The 14,945-nt window shown below is 38.9% G+C and overlaps 1 protein-coding gene across 1 annotated transcript; it reads right to left on the reverse strand.

Moving 5' to 3' along the window:
• Positions 1-3,716: 3,716 nt before the first annotated feature.
• LOC125242276 (IQ and ubiquitin-like domain-containing protein) lies at positions 3,717-9,232 on the reverse strand. Its single transcript, XM_048151038.1, is given in 6 exon segments — positions 3,717-5,224; positions 5,453-5,582; positions 7,143-7,351; positions 7,890-8,002; positions 8,315-8,623; positions 8,626-9,232. Coding segments are annotated over 6 exon segments (2,499 nt in total). The 3' UTR covers positions 3,717-4,093.
• Positions 9,233-14,945: the final 5,713 nt, after the last annotated feature.

Genomic DNA, 14,945 nt, shown 5'->3' on the forward strand with positions numbered 1-14,945 from the left:
GTCGTTATTGCCCCCGAATGAGAGAACGATTATTCGCTTAGAGGTATTAAAATTATGAGTAGGACGATCTATGATGTTGGATTTTATCGACTAGCGGGTAGGACTAAGACGGTGAATGCATGATATTAATCTTTTTCCATTTTTGTGTTTTTTAAAGACTTCTTTTTACGATTGACTGATTGTACATTAGAGCGGAAATTGAGTTTTCCAAAATTTGATGTTTAGATTAATATTTTTATAAAATATCGAAATGCTAAGGCGCACCGATTACTTAATTTTCACATCCTTATTTGTACTACGGGAGCACATTTTATGGGATAAATGATAAATCGTTGACGTGACGAATCTTTTTAGATTTGTAACATTTTACTTTTTCAAGATGTTTCCGGCCTTATTTTTGAGATTTCTCAAAATTCATGATTGATTATAAAATGAATTTTGTTAGGTATACATTTAGAGGTTGAGCTGATGCCAATGTACATTTGTTGAGTTCATGTCCGGTCTCGGGCAGAGGCCAGACCGGTTACGCCTCGTCTGTCGACAATGTATAGTAATAGACCCAGAGCCCAGGCCCGCCAGACCTTCCTCAAATTCTCAAGGATGAAACTTTGGGACAATGTAGAGTTCATATCGGCGGTTAATGTGTGCATATTTTCTAGTTCGGCCCATCGGCCAATTTTTTGCTATCAAGTGATGAAGGTGAAAAAAAAAAGTGCTTACTTTCCTTAAATTCTCAAGGCTGATTTTTATATATGTGTTAGAGCACGTTGTTAGAAATTGGTTATCATCAATGCCAGACCGTTTCCGCCGGCCATAACTTTTACCAGACGCGACAAAGTTGGCAAAAAACGACTCTAACTTACCTCATTTTCTCAAGCCTGATTTTGATATATGATACGCAGGGACCTGTAACTAGACCGTTTGTAAGCAGCCAGACCAATCGGATGGACCCAACCATCCGCCAGACCGACTTAAAGTTTCGATATGAGCATTAGTAGAATTGAAATATTCCGGGTCTATAAAAGCTAAAAACTTGAATTTTCTACATTAAGCTACGTGTATATTGTATACTTGACGTAATAAGCGACTTTCAAAAATTTTACTTCTAAGGAAATAAATGCAACATACACATAGTGCCTTTATACATAGTGTGAAGTCCCTCGCCCACAAATTAAAAAGGATCGATCTTAAAACTAATTTTAAACCACCTTGTTCGACGACCGAAAAAAAAGTTTAATTTACTTTTCTTCTTTAAATTTATAATAAAATACACATGTACTTACGCAGTGTAAATAAAATTCATAGCTTAAAATTAATCTTGCACCACATAATATAAACTTTCATTTTTAGGGTTCCGTACCAAAAAGGTACAACAGGAACCCTTATGGTGCGACTCTGTCCGTCTGTCTGTCCGTCTGTCACATTCCTAAATATCTCGAGAACTACTAATGCTATCAACTTGAAATTTGGAATAGTTATGAACATTGTAAACCTCTACAAATAGAAAGTATATTTTTTTTTAATATATTAATTTTATTTTATTTCCTTAGAAGTAAAATTTTTGAAAGTCGCTTATTACGTCAAGTATACAATATACACGTAGCTTAATGTAGAAAATTCAAGTTTTTAGCTTTTATAGACCCGGAATATTTCAATTCTACTAATGCTCATATCGAAACTTTAAGTCGGTCTGGCGGATGGTTGGGTCCATCCGATTGGTCTGGCTGCTTACAAACGGTCTAGTTACAGGTCCCTGCGTATCATATATCAAAATCAGGCTTGAGAAAATGAGGTAAGTTAGAGTCGTTTTTTGCCAACTTTGTCGCGTCTGGTAAAAGTTATATTTATAATAAAATACACATGTACTTACGCAGTGTAAATAAAATTCATAGCTTAAAATTAATCTTGCACCACATATAAACTTTCATTTTTTTATTTCCTTAGAAGTAAAATTTTTGAAAGTCGCTTATTACGTCAAGTATACAATATACACGTAGCTTAATGTAGAAAATTCAAGTTTTTAGCTTTTATAGACCCGGAATATTTTAATTCTACTAATGCCCATATCGAAACTTTAAGTCGGTCTGGCGGATGGTTGGGTCCATCCGATTGGTCTGGCTGCTTACAAACGGTCTAGTTATAGGTCCCTGCGTATCATATATCAAAATCAGGCTTGAGAAAATGAGGTAAGTTAGAGTCGTTTTTTGCCAACTTTGTCGCGTCTGGTAAAAGTTATGGCCGGCGGAAACGGTCTGGCATTGATGATAACCAATTTCTAACAACGTGCTCTAACACATATATAAAAATCAGCCTTGAGAATTTAAGGAAAGTAAGCACTTTTTTTTTTCACCTTCATCACTTGATAGCAAAAAATTGGCCGATGGGCCGAACTAGAAAATATGCACACATTAAACGCCGATGTGAACTCTACATTGTCCCAAAGTTTCATCCTTGAGAATTTGAGGAAGGTCTGGCGGGCCTGGGCTCTTGATCTATAATGTTTACTTCGCTGAGATTTTAAAGCATTATGTACGACGTTCGTATATAATCATGCGTATTTCTATTGCGCCGACTGAATTTGAAACGGGCTGTAACCGCTCTGTACTGCGACTGCCCGCCGGTTATTCACAGTGGTTGTCTGCCTGAGACTGCATTATTTATGGTTTTAAATTCTCGTACAAAGTCCACGTTTTACAATAGCCGATTTTCAGGCAGACAATCACCGAAAGAAGCGACTGACGTGCATTGTCGTCAGCGATCAGACAGCTTTATTTCATGTGTAAGAGTTGGAATCATTTACCCCGCTGTGGCGGGATCACTCCTCTTGGTAACGTTTTATTTAACAATTGGAGACTTGTTTGTTGTACAGATGCCTAAATTATATTTACGTAATTTATTGACCACGTGTATGTATTGTCTAAGAGTAGCTTTTAACGTGCATTTCGTTACGAAATATCACCTTTATCACATTTGGGTTTTGAATATAGTATGTTGTTTTAAAGTACCACGAGAGTTTGATATCTTGAGAAATTATTATTGTATATGTAATGTGTAATTATGTTATAAAGTATTACGTGTAATTATTAAAACAAGGACAATTTAAATAAGCTGATTTTATTTTGATACTCCTGTGCATTGTTGGATCGGCATTAGTGCCTCTAGACATTTTTCTCTTTTTACTTCTATTACCATTACCTTATTTTGCATCTTTCCTTACATGATTACGATTGTAGTGGCCCATTTCAGAAGGCTACAAATCATCATCATCATTTCAGCCATTAATCGCCCACTGCTGAGCATAGGCCTCCCTTCGTGTACGCCACTTGGAGGCTACAAATAACAAATTATAAGTGAAGTCCTTCTTCTACTTGCTGTATTTGAAAAAAATGTCCACTTGCAAATTGTAACTGGAAGCTTTGTAAAATGGGACACTGATTTTCAATCATTACATTCACCTAAGGAAAAATGAGTTGTAAATTTTGCTATGGTAATAGAGTACAAAGTTATTTTTAAGCTTTTAGCACTTTCCCAATGTGCACCGTGAGGACAACAAACTAACTACATTACACTACGTGCATAACGAATAAAACAAACAACTAACCATGATTGATCAACGATTTCAAAAAGTTCCCTAATGGTAATTATCTAAACATTTTGATAAAGGTCGGCATCCACCTCCACCAAAAGTGACTGTGGGAGAAGAAAATCAAATAATATGAAAAAACCCTGCGTATTTTTATTCTCGCTGATACTGCGTTCAGCTCTGGTGGATGCTTACCCTAGTTAAGCCACAGCTTCACTGGGAGACAAGTGTCATACAAGGCAAGCAATCGATTGACTATGCTTGACATTTCGCGACTTGTATCGTAAGTCGAGAAAGTGTCGGATTGCAAATCACACATTTTAGCTAATTTCGCTCATTTATGGTTGAATGTGCAACACTTGTCTACTAGTTGATCTATGGCTTTACGCCATGTGCTACTTTATCGTGCATTAAATTAAACTAACAGAAGGCACTTTCTGATAACCTACATATAATCGACCGTTACGCTTCGAGCGCAACACCTGTGCGCTTGAAGCGTCGTTGAAAAGGTTACAGCGGCTCAACTGCGGGCAACCGGGCGACGGCCGGCGCCCGCACGGCCTGCCACGTGCCCGTCTCCGTGTAGCGCTTGTTGACGGCCGTCATCTGCTCGAAGTTGGCCTTCGCCAGCTTGTGCTTGGTGCACACCTTCTGCACCAACTCCTCGTCGTACACCTCCTCCGGCCGCTCCAGCCGCAGGTGCGCCTTCATCTCCGCCACCGTCACCAGGAAGCAGTTCCACGGCGACCAGTCCTCGTGCACGTTCCAGCGGCACAGCCTCAACTCTGTCACGTCTCGGCATTCACTGATTGCCGAATGTGAATGCCACAATTTCTCCACGATGAAGAAGATATCTTTCTCGTGGAGAACGAACGCTAAAGATCCCCAGCACTTGCGGCGCCGCTCTTCGCGCTGAACGGCTCTCAGTATGAACTTGTACGGCGTCATGTCGATCCACAGGCTCTCGTGTGCGTCCTTCCACGAACACGACTTGCAAGTCAGGAACCAGCTCATTCTTGCGTCTAGAGGGAAGTCCGAGTAAGGTTTCACTTTATTGCACATCTCGCAGTAGTGTAGTCGAGTGTTTTCCATCTTCCTGTAGTCTCTGATGTCCTTGCATTTTGTCACACCAGAGTTCAGTTCAGACGTTTTGATAAATTGTAATATGCTAGCTGCAATCCTTCTTCTCAGAAAGTCGAGCTGTTGGTCCTCGCATCTTCTAACGACGAGATCGCATTCTCTGTCCAGTAATGTAATGATTTCTTCGGCTAGAGGATGGCGAAACTCTGTCAAAGCATACTTCATATCTACGAGAAGCTCCAAGCGTTCTTTTATTTCCATATCCTCACGTAGAAAACAGTTGTAGAGTTCCTTTAGTTTTCTAGCCCTTTGTATTTCTATTGTTTCCATTGTTATAAGCTTGTCGTCCTTACCGTACCATGCTATAGGTTTGGATATTTCTTCCAAAAACTGTTGTTCTTTGGTCTTTCGACTGTCCTCTTTCACTTTCACTCGATAGGATTCGATGCAACGTAGCAGCTCGACTTCTTTATCCAGTAGCAGAGTGAATTCAGCAATTTTAGGTCCTTTTGAATGCAGCTGTGAAATTCTGGAAATCTCAGCGTGTTTCCATCTGTCAACCTGAAAGCAAATAAAAGTGTTGGTGGTTTATTAATTGCATTAAATCACCCTGACTATGTCAACTGACAGCTGGGCTGTCATCTGACAAATTCCATATAAAAAATGGTGGGTTAACCCCATTTTCGTTGGTGCAAGTGGCCCTTAATGAAATGTTTGTGTAAAAACAACTCGGATGATATAGATTAGAATCCACAATTATGTTTCTGATATGTATTATGATACTCATACCATTGCGTAAAGTTGATCGAAATCTTCTCTCGTTTTAGGGAAGGTTTTGGTGATAAGGTCGCGGCGCAAACGTCTCTCCATAGCTTCCTGCTCCAAACGATCTTCCTCTTTCATGCGGGCTATCCTTTCCCTGTCCACAAAATGCGGATATCGGTAAGTTTTAGTACCTACGTAAGCATGTCAATTGTGTCTGACAATACTAATACTAAGTACATAGCTCGTAGTAACAAACACCGGCCAAGTGCGAGTTGTACTCGCGTTGCAAGGGTCCCGTACACTACAAGAAGGGCTTAAGCGCCTCCTTTTTAGTAGGAACTTAAGTAATTTTTGCGAATAATCGATATTTTGAACAAAACGAAACAGAAATGAGTTTATATGTAATATTCAAACGCGCTCACACAATTTCAAGAGATTTGGTAACTCATTTGATTTGGCAGTGAGTGAAATTCGTAATTTGAGTTTTTTTCCTTAAGTCCGACTTACGCTTTACTGTAGATTTCTAATAGGTTTTCCTGTAATCTATAGATTGAAAACTATCTCGTGTATTTTTTTTTAATTTTACGCTTAGTAGTTTCGGAGATAAGGGGGGGATGATCATTTTTTGCCTATTTTCTTAAATTACTTGAAAATTACTTTACTAAAAATTATTCCATAAATTAATTAATTACATTAATTTGTATAAATAGATAGTCATACTAAAAAAAAAAACTTAACTATGAACTTATAAATAAAACTATAACTAAACTAAAACTACCTATAAAATAAAACCCTACAAATGAGCTGACCGGTAGGGTGCCCAGAAGGCTGGCAGTGGCAGCATTGCCGCGCTGAACGGCAATGCCGATGCGCTGGGCAAGGTAAGCCGAGCCTTCCGGTCACCCGACGCGTCTAAGACGGCCGGTTGCATCAAACCGTCTGTCCTGTTAAAGCGTTCGTAAAAAATTTTATTCTATGGGAAGTTGACCTTGAATAGACGTCATTAACTGCTTTAAAATTGATAAATGTAGGTGAATCTAGTCAAACGATGATTTACCACCTGTGAACTACTGGAAGCAGCGATAAACCACTCGGCGTTAAAATACAACTTTGCCCCCTTGTATAATTATTTAAAAAAATATTTTTGAAATACTTATAAAAAGCTCTTTCATTTTATATAGGTACTGTAACACAATTATAATTCTAGAAACTTTGATTTTTAATTTTCACTTTTACCCCCCAAAAATTGGCCCCTATAATTGAATTTTCTTAATTTAAATTACATGTCCGTCTTTGGGTCACAGGTTTATGTACATGTGTGCCAAATTTCAAGTTAACCGGTTCAGTAGTTTCGGAGAAAATTGGCTGTGACAGACGGACAGACAGACACACGACGAGTGATCCTATAAGGGTTCCGTTTTTCCTTTTTGAGGTACGGAATCCTAAAAAGTACCTAATGACGAGACGGCGATAATTACACGCAAAACTGAATACCTAGGTAATAAGGCAGGTAGATACTAGGTACCGTTTTCTGCGGTTCTTCGAAATGAAGTTTTTAAGGTGCAGTAGGTTCAGAAAAGGAGTTTTAAAGTCGTAGCGCTTTTTGGATCTAAGGTATTTAAACATACAAAATATTATAATTAAAAATTGATATACCTACGAACTAACTGGAACCTCAACTGCTGCAAAATGTTGGTATTTAACGAAAACTCACATGCATACTCTCAGCCACCGTTCCACCTTCTGCCTAAACTGGTGATGCCTGAAAGCTCGCTGGATGATCGAAGCGTAGTGGTCGTGGTTCAGCCGCACCCGCATTTCCTCGTAGGTCTCATACTGCTTGGGCACCACGATCCTGTCTGTCACGTTCGGTATGTATGCCTGGGTCGAGTTCATTTGTGTTGCTCGGCTGTAGCTGGTGTCCTGTAAAAAGGTAATAAAAACTGTCTGGTAAATAGTAAAGATTAGGTATCAAATACTAGTCACTGCATTTCAGCGTAAATAGTAGGTACAAACAGTTTCTCAGTAGGTATGCGTTTGCAAGGGCTAAGGCTGTCGAGGGAACTCACAATTTATAATTTTTATCGTATAAGCTGTTACTCAGTGCAATTAGGCGATACGGTGTCCTTAAATCTCTCCTTAGGACTGTAATGTGTATCTAATGCCGTTGATTTATTTATCTTTTTTCTTCTTGACGAAGAGATTGTGTGATACAGGATTTACCTACGAACTGTCGTCGTCTTGGGGTTTCAATTATTACTCATTCACATTTTTTATACAGCGTCTAAGATAGAGCTCTTCAATTCAGTAGTAGCCTATTCACTCTACCACCCTTAACACATAGCTGAGCTACGGTCGTCGCTGATAACATGGTTTTCCCCGTATGTAGCGGAAATGCATCGCAGAGGCGAAACTTGTCGTGATTACTTATATACATAAATATTAATTTTGATGCACTTACATAAATCTTTTCCTTTTCTTCGGCTGTTTGTGTATCTCGACAGTTCTTCTTTTCCGGTGGTAGTTTTTCAGGTTTTTGTGGTGTCTGGGTGTAGGCATGATGATAGATTTGTCCTGAAAATATAAGTATGTAGTGTAGGTACATACCGAGAACAACAACAATGCAGTACATTAGGTGCAAAGAGGACGGTATTACAGTTTTAGAACCTTACACGTTTTGAGGTTTTCACATATTTAACGACTTAACACTACGCACAGTGCGTAGTCGCGCACCAATAAGCCCGACCGAGTGGTCGTATCATAACAATATAAAAATCAGCATTTATTGGTAAATTCTACACCGTCTCTGCAACTGAGATTTCGCACTATACTTAATACAAACTTTGAAAACGGGTGCATTGTTTTAGGTGATGGATTTTATTTTACCTGTATGTATGTTTTTATATCCCCCTAAATATGGCTTCTTCATTGGTAAAGAAAAAACTTCAACGTTGATTCTCTTTACTGTGTTACCAAATCGCACATTGACTGACAAGACATCGTTGACTGGCATTTCTTTGTATAGTTTATCTAAATTTAACACTTCGTTATTTTTCGTAAGTAACTCTACTTCCACAATGCCGTATTTATCGAAATCTAAGTCTAGTAGAGCCATGCGGTCTGCTAAGGGATGTTCCCCTCTCAACAGTACTAAATTATCCGGATCGGTTTGAAATAGCCCTGCCAGATTTTTTTGATTTCGTGAACTTTCATTATAGAATGGTACGATCGGGTAAATATTCCATTTTGATTCCGAACTCTGAATTTAATAGCAATGAAAGGTATCATTCGCTTTTTTGGGGTAACTGCTTGCAAAAGTTCATAGACGTAATACTCCACCGGAATAGATGAAAGAGAGAATTCCTCCGAGTCTTTTGTTAATACATCAATAACTAAATTTCCAAGAGCGTCAGTCTTCAAGTCGGATAATTCGCTGCTGTCGTTCAGTACATTTCTATTTTTGGTTAATAGGAGATTGTCACTTGATACGGAGAGTAACTTGGCCAATTTGCGTTTGACAAATTTAACTTGGGTGCTCGCTGGGAAGACCTTGCTGAACGATTCGTTTGGGTGAACGGGGGATTTGAAGGTGACGAGTATCTGGGTCGTGGGACATTTGAAGAGCTCGAGCTCTCTGGCACAGGGGGCTGTCGATATACGTGATTTTTCATCAGTTTTGGTGTAAGCGTGTCGATAGGGTGGAGCTGTGAGTAACTTCTCTCGACCCAACTCGCACTGGCACGCCACAACACCTTTCAAACAATCCGCCTTTGGAGAAATATTCACGTTCCTTCTCGATTCCATGTTATGAACAGTAAATATTTAATAAGTAATGTAAAATCATCAACAATCTGTGTATATTATACTAATGCTAAAACTGTAATTCCGTTGCCATGACAGCTTCTGAAATATTTATTTCCTTTGGCGGCTAAAGTGTCTGTGGTTGCTAGGTAAAAACAAATCAACAAACTACGTAGTATCTGAAAAAGGATTATAGTGTTGCGTTAATAAGTATTATTAGCAAATTAGTATTAGCAAAGAGGATCGATTATTAAAGAGAGTTACTGTCAAAGTAGAGACTGGTAGAGAATGCTGTCTGGCATTAAGTCCGCCTTTTGTACTATAAGTTTTTCTTTCTTTGTGTACAATAAAGATTAAATAAATAATAAATAAAGTAAAATGTGTAATCACAGTGCATAGACTGCCATCTCTCGACACAGGCTTAAAACTTTTGAACCTCAGTTTTGACAATTTGGCCCATATTCTTAGCTTGATATGTTTTAAAATGTCAAATATTAATATTAGCGCCATCTAGCCGAGCGTACCCCAAAGGTGTGTCGCCATCTAGCTCACCGTACCTTTTTCTGTATGGTTTTGGGGTACGTTTTTTTCTTAGACTTTATCGGTCTATACGAAGTTATATAGGTCTTTGATATCAAGCTAAGAATATGGGCCAAATTGTCAAAACAGGTTCAAAAGTTTTAAGCCTGTGTCGAGAGATGGCAGTCTATGCACTGTGATTACACATTTTACTTTGACAGTAACTCTCTTTAATAATCGATCCTCTTTGATAATACTGGTAATGAGGAATATTACGGCAATATTCTGCGATCAGATTACAGCACTACCATACATTCTAAATTCTAAACCATAGAAAAACATGCATAGGTATATTATTATGCTTTTTAAAGAGTTTTTCGAAAAGTCATCAAACCGGAGTGCTAAGGGATTGTTTACCGCGAACCACGTAGAGCTGTAGTGCGAAAAGGGTTTCCTTCGTATTTTTCCGGAAACGTTCGTATTCGTCATGCCAGTTCAGTCAATGTCAGTACATCTTGTACTAAGACTGAGTGAAATAGCATGACACGTTCGTACGTTTCCGTAACAATCCGAATGCAAATCTTTTCGTACTACATCTGTACGATATGTTGCTTCCCTCACTTCCCTGTCACACATAAGGCGCGAATTTAAAAGAGCGAATAAAGAAGACATAGTAATAGTTATTTGTTTTACAAGGGGGCAAAGTACTTTGCCACCGAGTGAAACACAAAATTTTTCACCACACCAAAGAACAAAAAGATCAATTTATTCATAGTACTTTTCAGCTCGGCCTCAATGTGGCTCGGCGTCGCGCGCGCCCTCTGCGCAGAGTTATCTTTGCTGGTAGGTTATTTGACAAACTTTTTGCAAAGAGGACGGTATTACAGTTTTAGAACCTTACACGTTTTGAGGTTTTCACATATTTAACGACTTAACACTACGCACAGTGCGTAGTCGCGCACCAATAAGCCCGACCGAGTGGTCGTATCATAACAATATAAAAATCAGCATTTATTGGTAAATTCTACACCGTCTCTGCAACTGAGATTTCGCACTATACTTAATACAAACTTTGAAAACGGGTGCGTTGTTTTAGGTGATGGATTTTATTTTACCTGTATGTATGTTTTTATATCCCCCTAAATATGGCTTCTTCATTGGTAAAGAAAAAACTTCAACGTTGATTCTCTTTACTGTGTTACCAAATCGCACATTGACTGACAAGACATCGTTGACTGGCATTTCTTTGTATAGTTTATCTAAATTTAACACTTCGTTATTTTTCGTAAGTAACTCTACTTCCACAATGCCGTATTTATCGAAATCTAAGTCTAGTAGAGCCATGCGGTCTGCTAAGGGATGTTCGATATGTTTTAAAATGTCAAATATTAATATTAGCGCCATCTAGCCGAGCGTACCCCAAAGGTGTGTCGCCATCTAGCTCACCGTACCTTTTTCTGTATGGTTTTGGGGTACGTTTTTTTCTTAGACTTTATCGGTCTATACGAAGTTATGTAGGTCTTTGATATCAAGCTAAGAATATGGGCCAAATTGTCAAAACTGAGGTTCAAAAGTTTTAAACCTGTGTCGAGAGATGGCAGTCTATGCACTGTAATTACACATTTTACTTTGACAGTAACTCTCTTTAATAATCGATCCTCTTTGATAATACTGGTAATGAGGAATATTACGGCAATATTCTGCGATCAGATTACAGCACTACCATACATTCTAAATTCTAAACCATAGAAAACCATGCATATATTATTATGCTTTTTAAAGAGTTTTTCGAAAAGTCATCAAACCGGAGTGCTAAGGGATTGTTTACAGATGGCCTACCGCGAACCACGTAGAGCTGTAGTGCGAAAAGGGTTTCCTTCGTATTTTTCCGGAAACGTTCGTATTCGTCATGCCAGTTCAGTCAATGTCAGTACATCTTGTACTAAGACTGAGTGAAATAGCATGACACGTTCGTACGTTTCCGTAACAATCCGAATGCAAATCTTTTCGTACTACATCTGTACGATATGTTGCTTCCCTCACTTCCCTGTCACACATAAGGCGCGAATTTAAAAGAGCGAATAAAGAAGACATAGTAACTTAAAGAAGACATAGTACTTCAGCTCGGCCTCAATGTGGCTCGGCGTCGCGGCGCCCTCTGCGCAGAGTTATCTTTGCTGGTAGGTTATTTGACAAACTTTTTGTATCACAATAAACTCTGTAATTATTAGCATTGTGTTTATCCATTGTATGTTCACCTCGCTTGTAAGTTGATATTCACATTTTTGTCCAATTTCCTTCGTTACTAGATATTATTTGATTGAAAATGTCCATAAATCTCGTACGTATAGGCCTTGTTACCTGTGAATACACCGTAAAACGTGAGCGCTATAAATGCATAAGTTTTTAATCGAATACAATTCAATTACGTCACCGAAATAGAGAGAATGCATCGCGTGTGCCAGTCTTTATTTCGACATAACATGGTTTGCACTAATTGCACTCGCTAACCCATAGACTTGGACTATGACACGGCGCGCCTGGGGGGCTAAAGTTAGCGTAAACAGGTATACCGTAAATAGAAAGCTGTTTATACGATAAAGCTTAAAGCGATTGCTTAAAAACAAAAAAAAATCAGAGTGGCTACATAAAATTCCTTTGAAAATTCCCACAGAATCGTAGGTGTGTTGTGGAAACTCTTTAAGCAATTATCTCTTTTCTTTGTAACTTTATGCCGGGAAATATTATCTTTTTGCGTTACTCCGGCAAAGCCTCATAATAATGCTTTTAAAACGAATGCACAGACGTAGAGAAAATACCTAGGTATTAAATAGGATACAGTAAAAGCTTATCGATCGGCTATACCACAACCTAAGTAGCTAGTTAATAGTTAATAAAAATTGAGAAAACAATAAAATTACAGCGCAATAAAAGAGCGAATGTGCAGAGTATAGCTGTGTGCTGGCGTGATATTAAATTCCTCCGAAAACATAAAAATGATTTTCGATCGTAAAAGTATAATTTACAGACGTAAAAATGCGCCAACTTATGGGTTACGAACCGAGATGTGAACCCGGAATATTGGCAGCTTTCTTTAAGGAAATGCTTTCGAAAATGTCCACTAAAATAGAGCAATAAAAAACACACGAGACTGAGCATTGATATTTTTTTTGTTGTTTTGTTATTTACTTTTAGGCCTGGTCACTGCCACCAACGCACCTACGTACGCGTTTTCGTTACTTTCACCCAGTGCCTTCAACGCACAGACGCTCGACGCGTTCATAGTATTTAGCGGTTTTCATCTAGTGCCTTTGGTGCACATGTGAGTCCTGAATTTGTATGTAATCATCAAATTCGTACAATATGTGCGTTGGAGGCACTAGGTAATAGTTGGTTCAACTCACATGTGCGTTTGGGGCACTCAGCAAAGTGTGACACCTGGCACCTGGCGAATGGTCAGGAAAAGACAGAAAAAAGAGGGTGGCACGAAATGAAGTGAATGCGGATTATTGCATTGAATCCAAGAGAGCTATTTACTAGTGTTGCTCCGTTATTTTAACTGTAAACGAAGGCAGATTCGAACTCACGACCTCAGAAGTGGCTACCTGTTCAGAATGATTTTGGATTAATTTGTGAGTTCCTAAATAGTTAGCTCAGCATTAGTTACTTTGATAGGCCCCAGATTCTGCAGTGGGCAGCAACGACGATAAATCTAAATAATGTTGAAGTAGCGTGTACTAAACACCTTAAATTTGGAATTTCACCTGACTTCAACATAATCCCCGTTTAAAATGCTCAAAACGAGAGTTGCCTTAAAACGGTTGTTGGCTCGTACAAAGTGCAGTGCGCCAAACTTTCATCTTTATTCGATACGAGTGAGTTGGACAAAAACTATAAATGTAGCTAGGGGCGCTCGCTCACGGCCCGCTGACTTGTCGGTGCGTTTCGTTTGATAATTTCCGTGTTCGGGCGGCTTTAATCGAGTGAGTACGGCCCGGGCGCCCGAGGCGTAAAATTGTTCACCTCGATTATCCCGAACAACGGGCCACGGGCATTTGGGAACAACTCGTGTAAACAATTGGACACTTTTTTAGTAAGTGAATTGTTGTTATTCATATTTATAGTTTCATTGCACATTCACGCCTGAGTGGATGTTTATGTTGGTTTATTCAGAAGTCAACCGAGTAGGTACTGTAGGTAGGATGCATTCACATTTCACTTGAATTACATGAAAAAATATTCTTCTTCCTAACGTTCTCCCGGCATTTTGCCACGACTCATGAGAGCCTGGGGTCCGCTTTGGCACGTAATCCCAGAGTATCACATATATAATAGTTACACAATTTCTATTCTCTCTAAAATGGGGTTCTTTAAAAAAAGGAGTGTACCAGTTTCTAATGGGTCATCAGGCGGACCGTAGGCCTGTTTGTAGATTTTGTCAAACTCCATCATTTCTTTGTAAGGCAACTATTTCGAATTTTATTTTTGCATGTGTTTGCGTTGCCCACACACTATGTATACCTAAAACAATTAATCCGTGGACGTCGAAATTAACCCCCCAGGCCAATCCGCATCCGTCGTAATAAAACAGATGCAAAGTTTTTCTTTGGCAAGCGCAGCGCCGCAGCAAACGGAAGCGAAGCAACAGGCTTGATTAAAACACGTGTTTACAGAACGCACGTCCCCCGGACAAACGCAATATACGCTAGTTCTACAGATAAGGCGCAACGTATTATGACTGCAGAAGGTGCAGTTAAATTTTTTGGTTGCCTTGAAAACACGCTTTGCGACCCAATCGTCACGGTGTATCTTTAATACGCAGCGCACTCATGCTTTTCCTTTATATGTACGTTTCTGCGTCCATTATTTTACTAGTGATTATTTCTCTGTAAAAACATTTACCCTTATAGTTAAACACGGGAGGCCTTTGCCCAGGAGTGGGAGATAACAGGCTCCCAATAATAATATAAGTTAAACACGTCCAACATCAGTTTATCTTTTCCAAAAAAAGAAACTAAGTTCTTAAATTCTTACTTCAACACTCTCGCAGTATGGACATTCGACAATTTTTACTTATATGAATAATATGAAAAGGATCCGCTTGTTACGTGCAATAGACTTTCTGTGCTTCCTTATAGCCAAGATTAACTAGTCCCTTCTCTTGAAGTATGGAACAGTTTATCTTTACTTAAGCTCT

This window comes from Leguminivora glycinivorella, chromosome 2 (genome assembly GCF_023078275.1).
Source record: "Leguminivora glycinivorella isolate SPB_JAAS2020 chromosome 2, LegGlyc_1.1, whole genome shotgun sequence".
Classification (NCBI taxonomy): domain Eukaryota; kingdom Metazoa; phylum Arthropoda; class Insecta; order Lepidoptera; family Tortricidae; genus Leguminivora; species Leguminivora glycinivorella.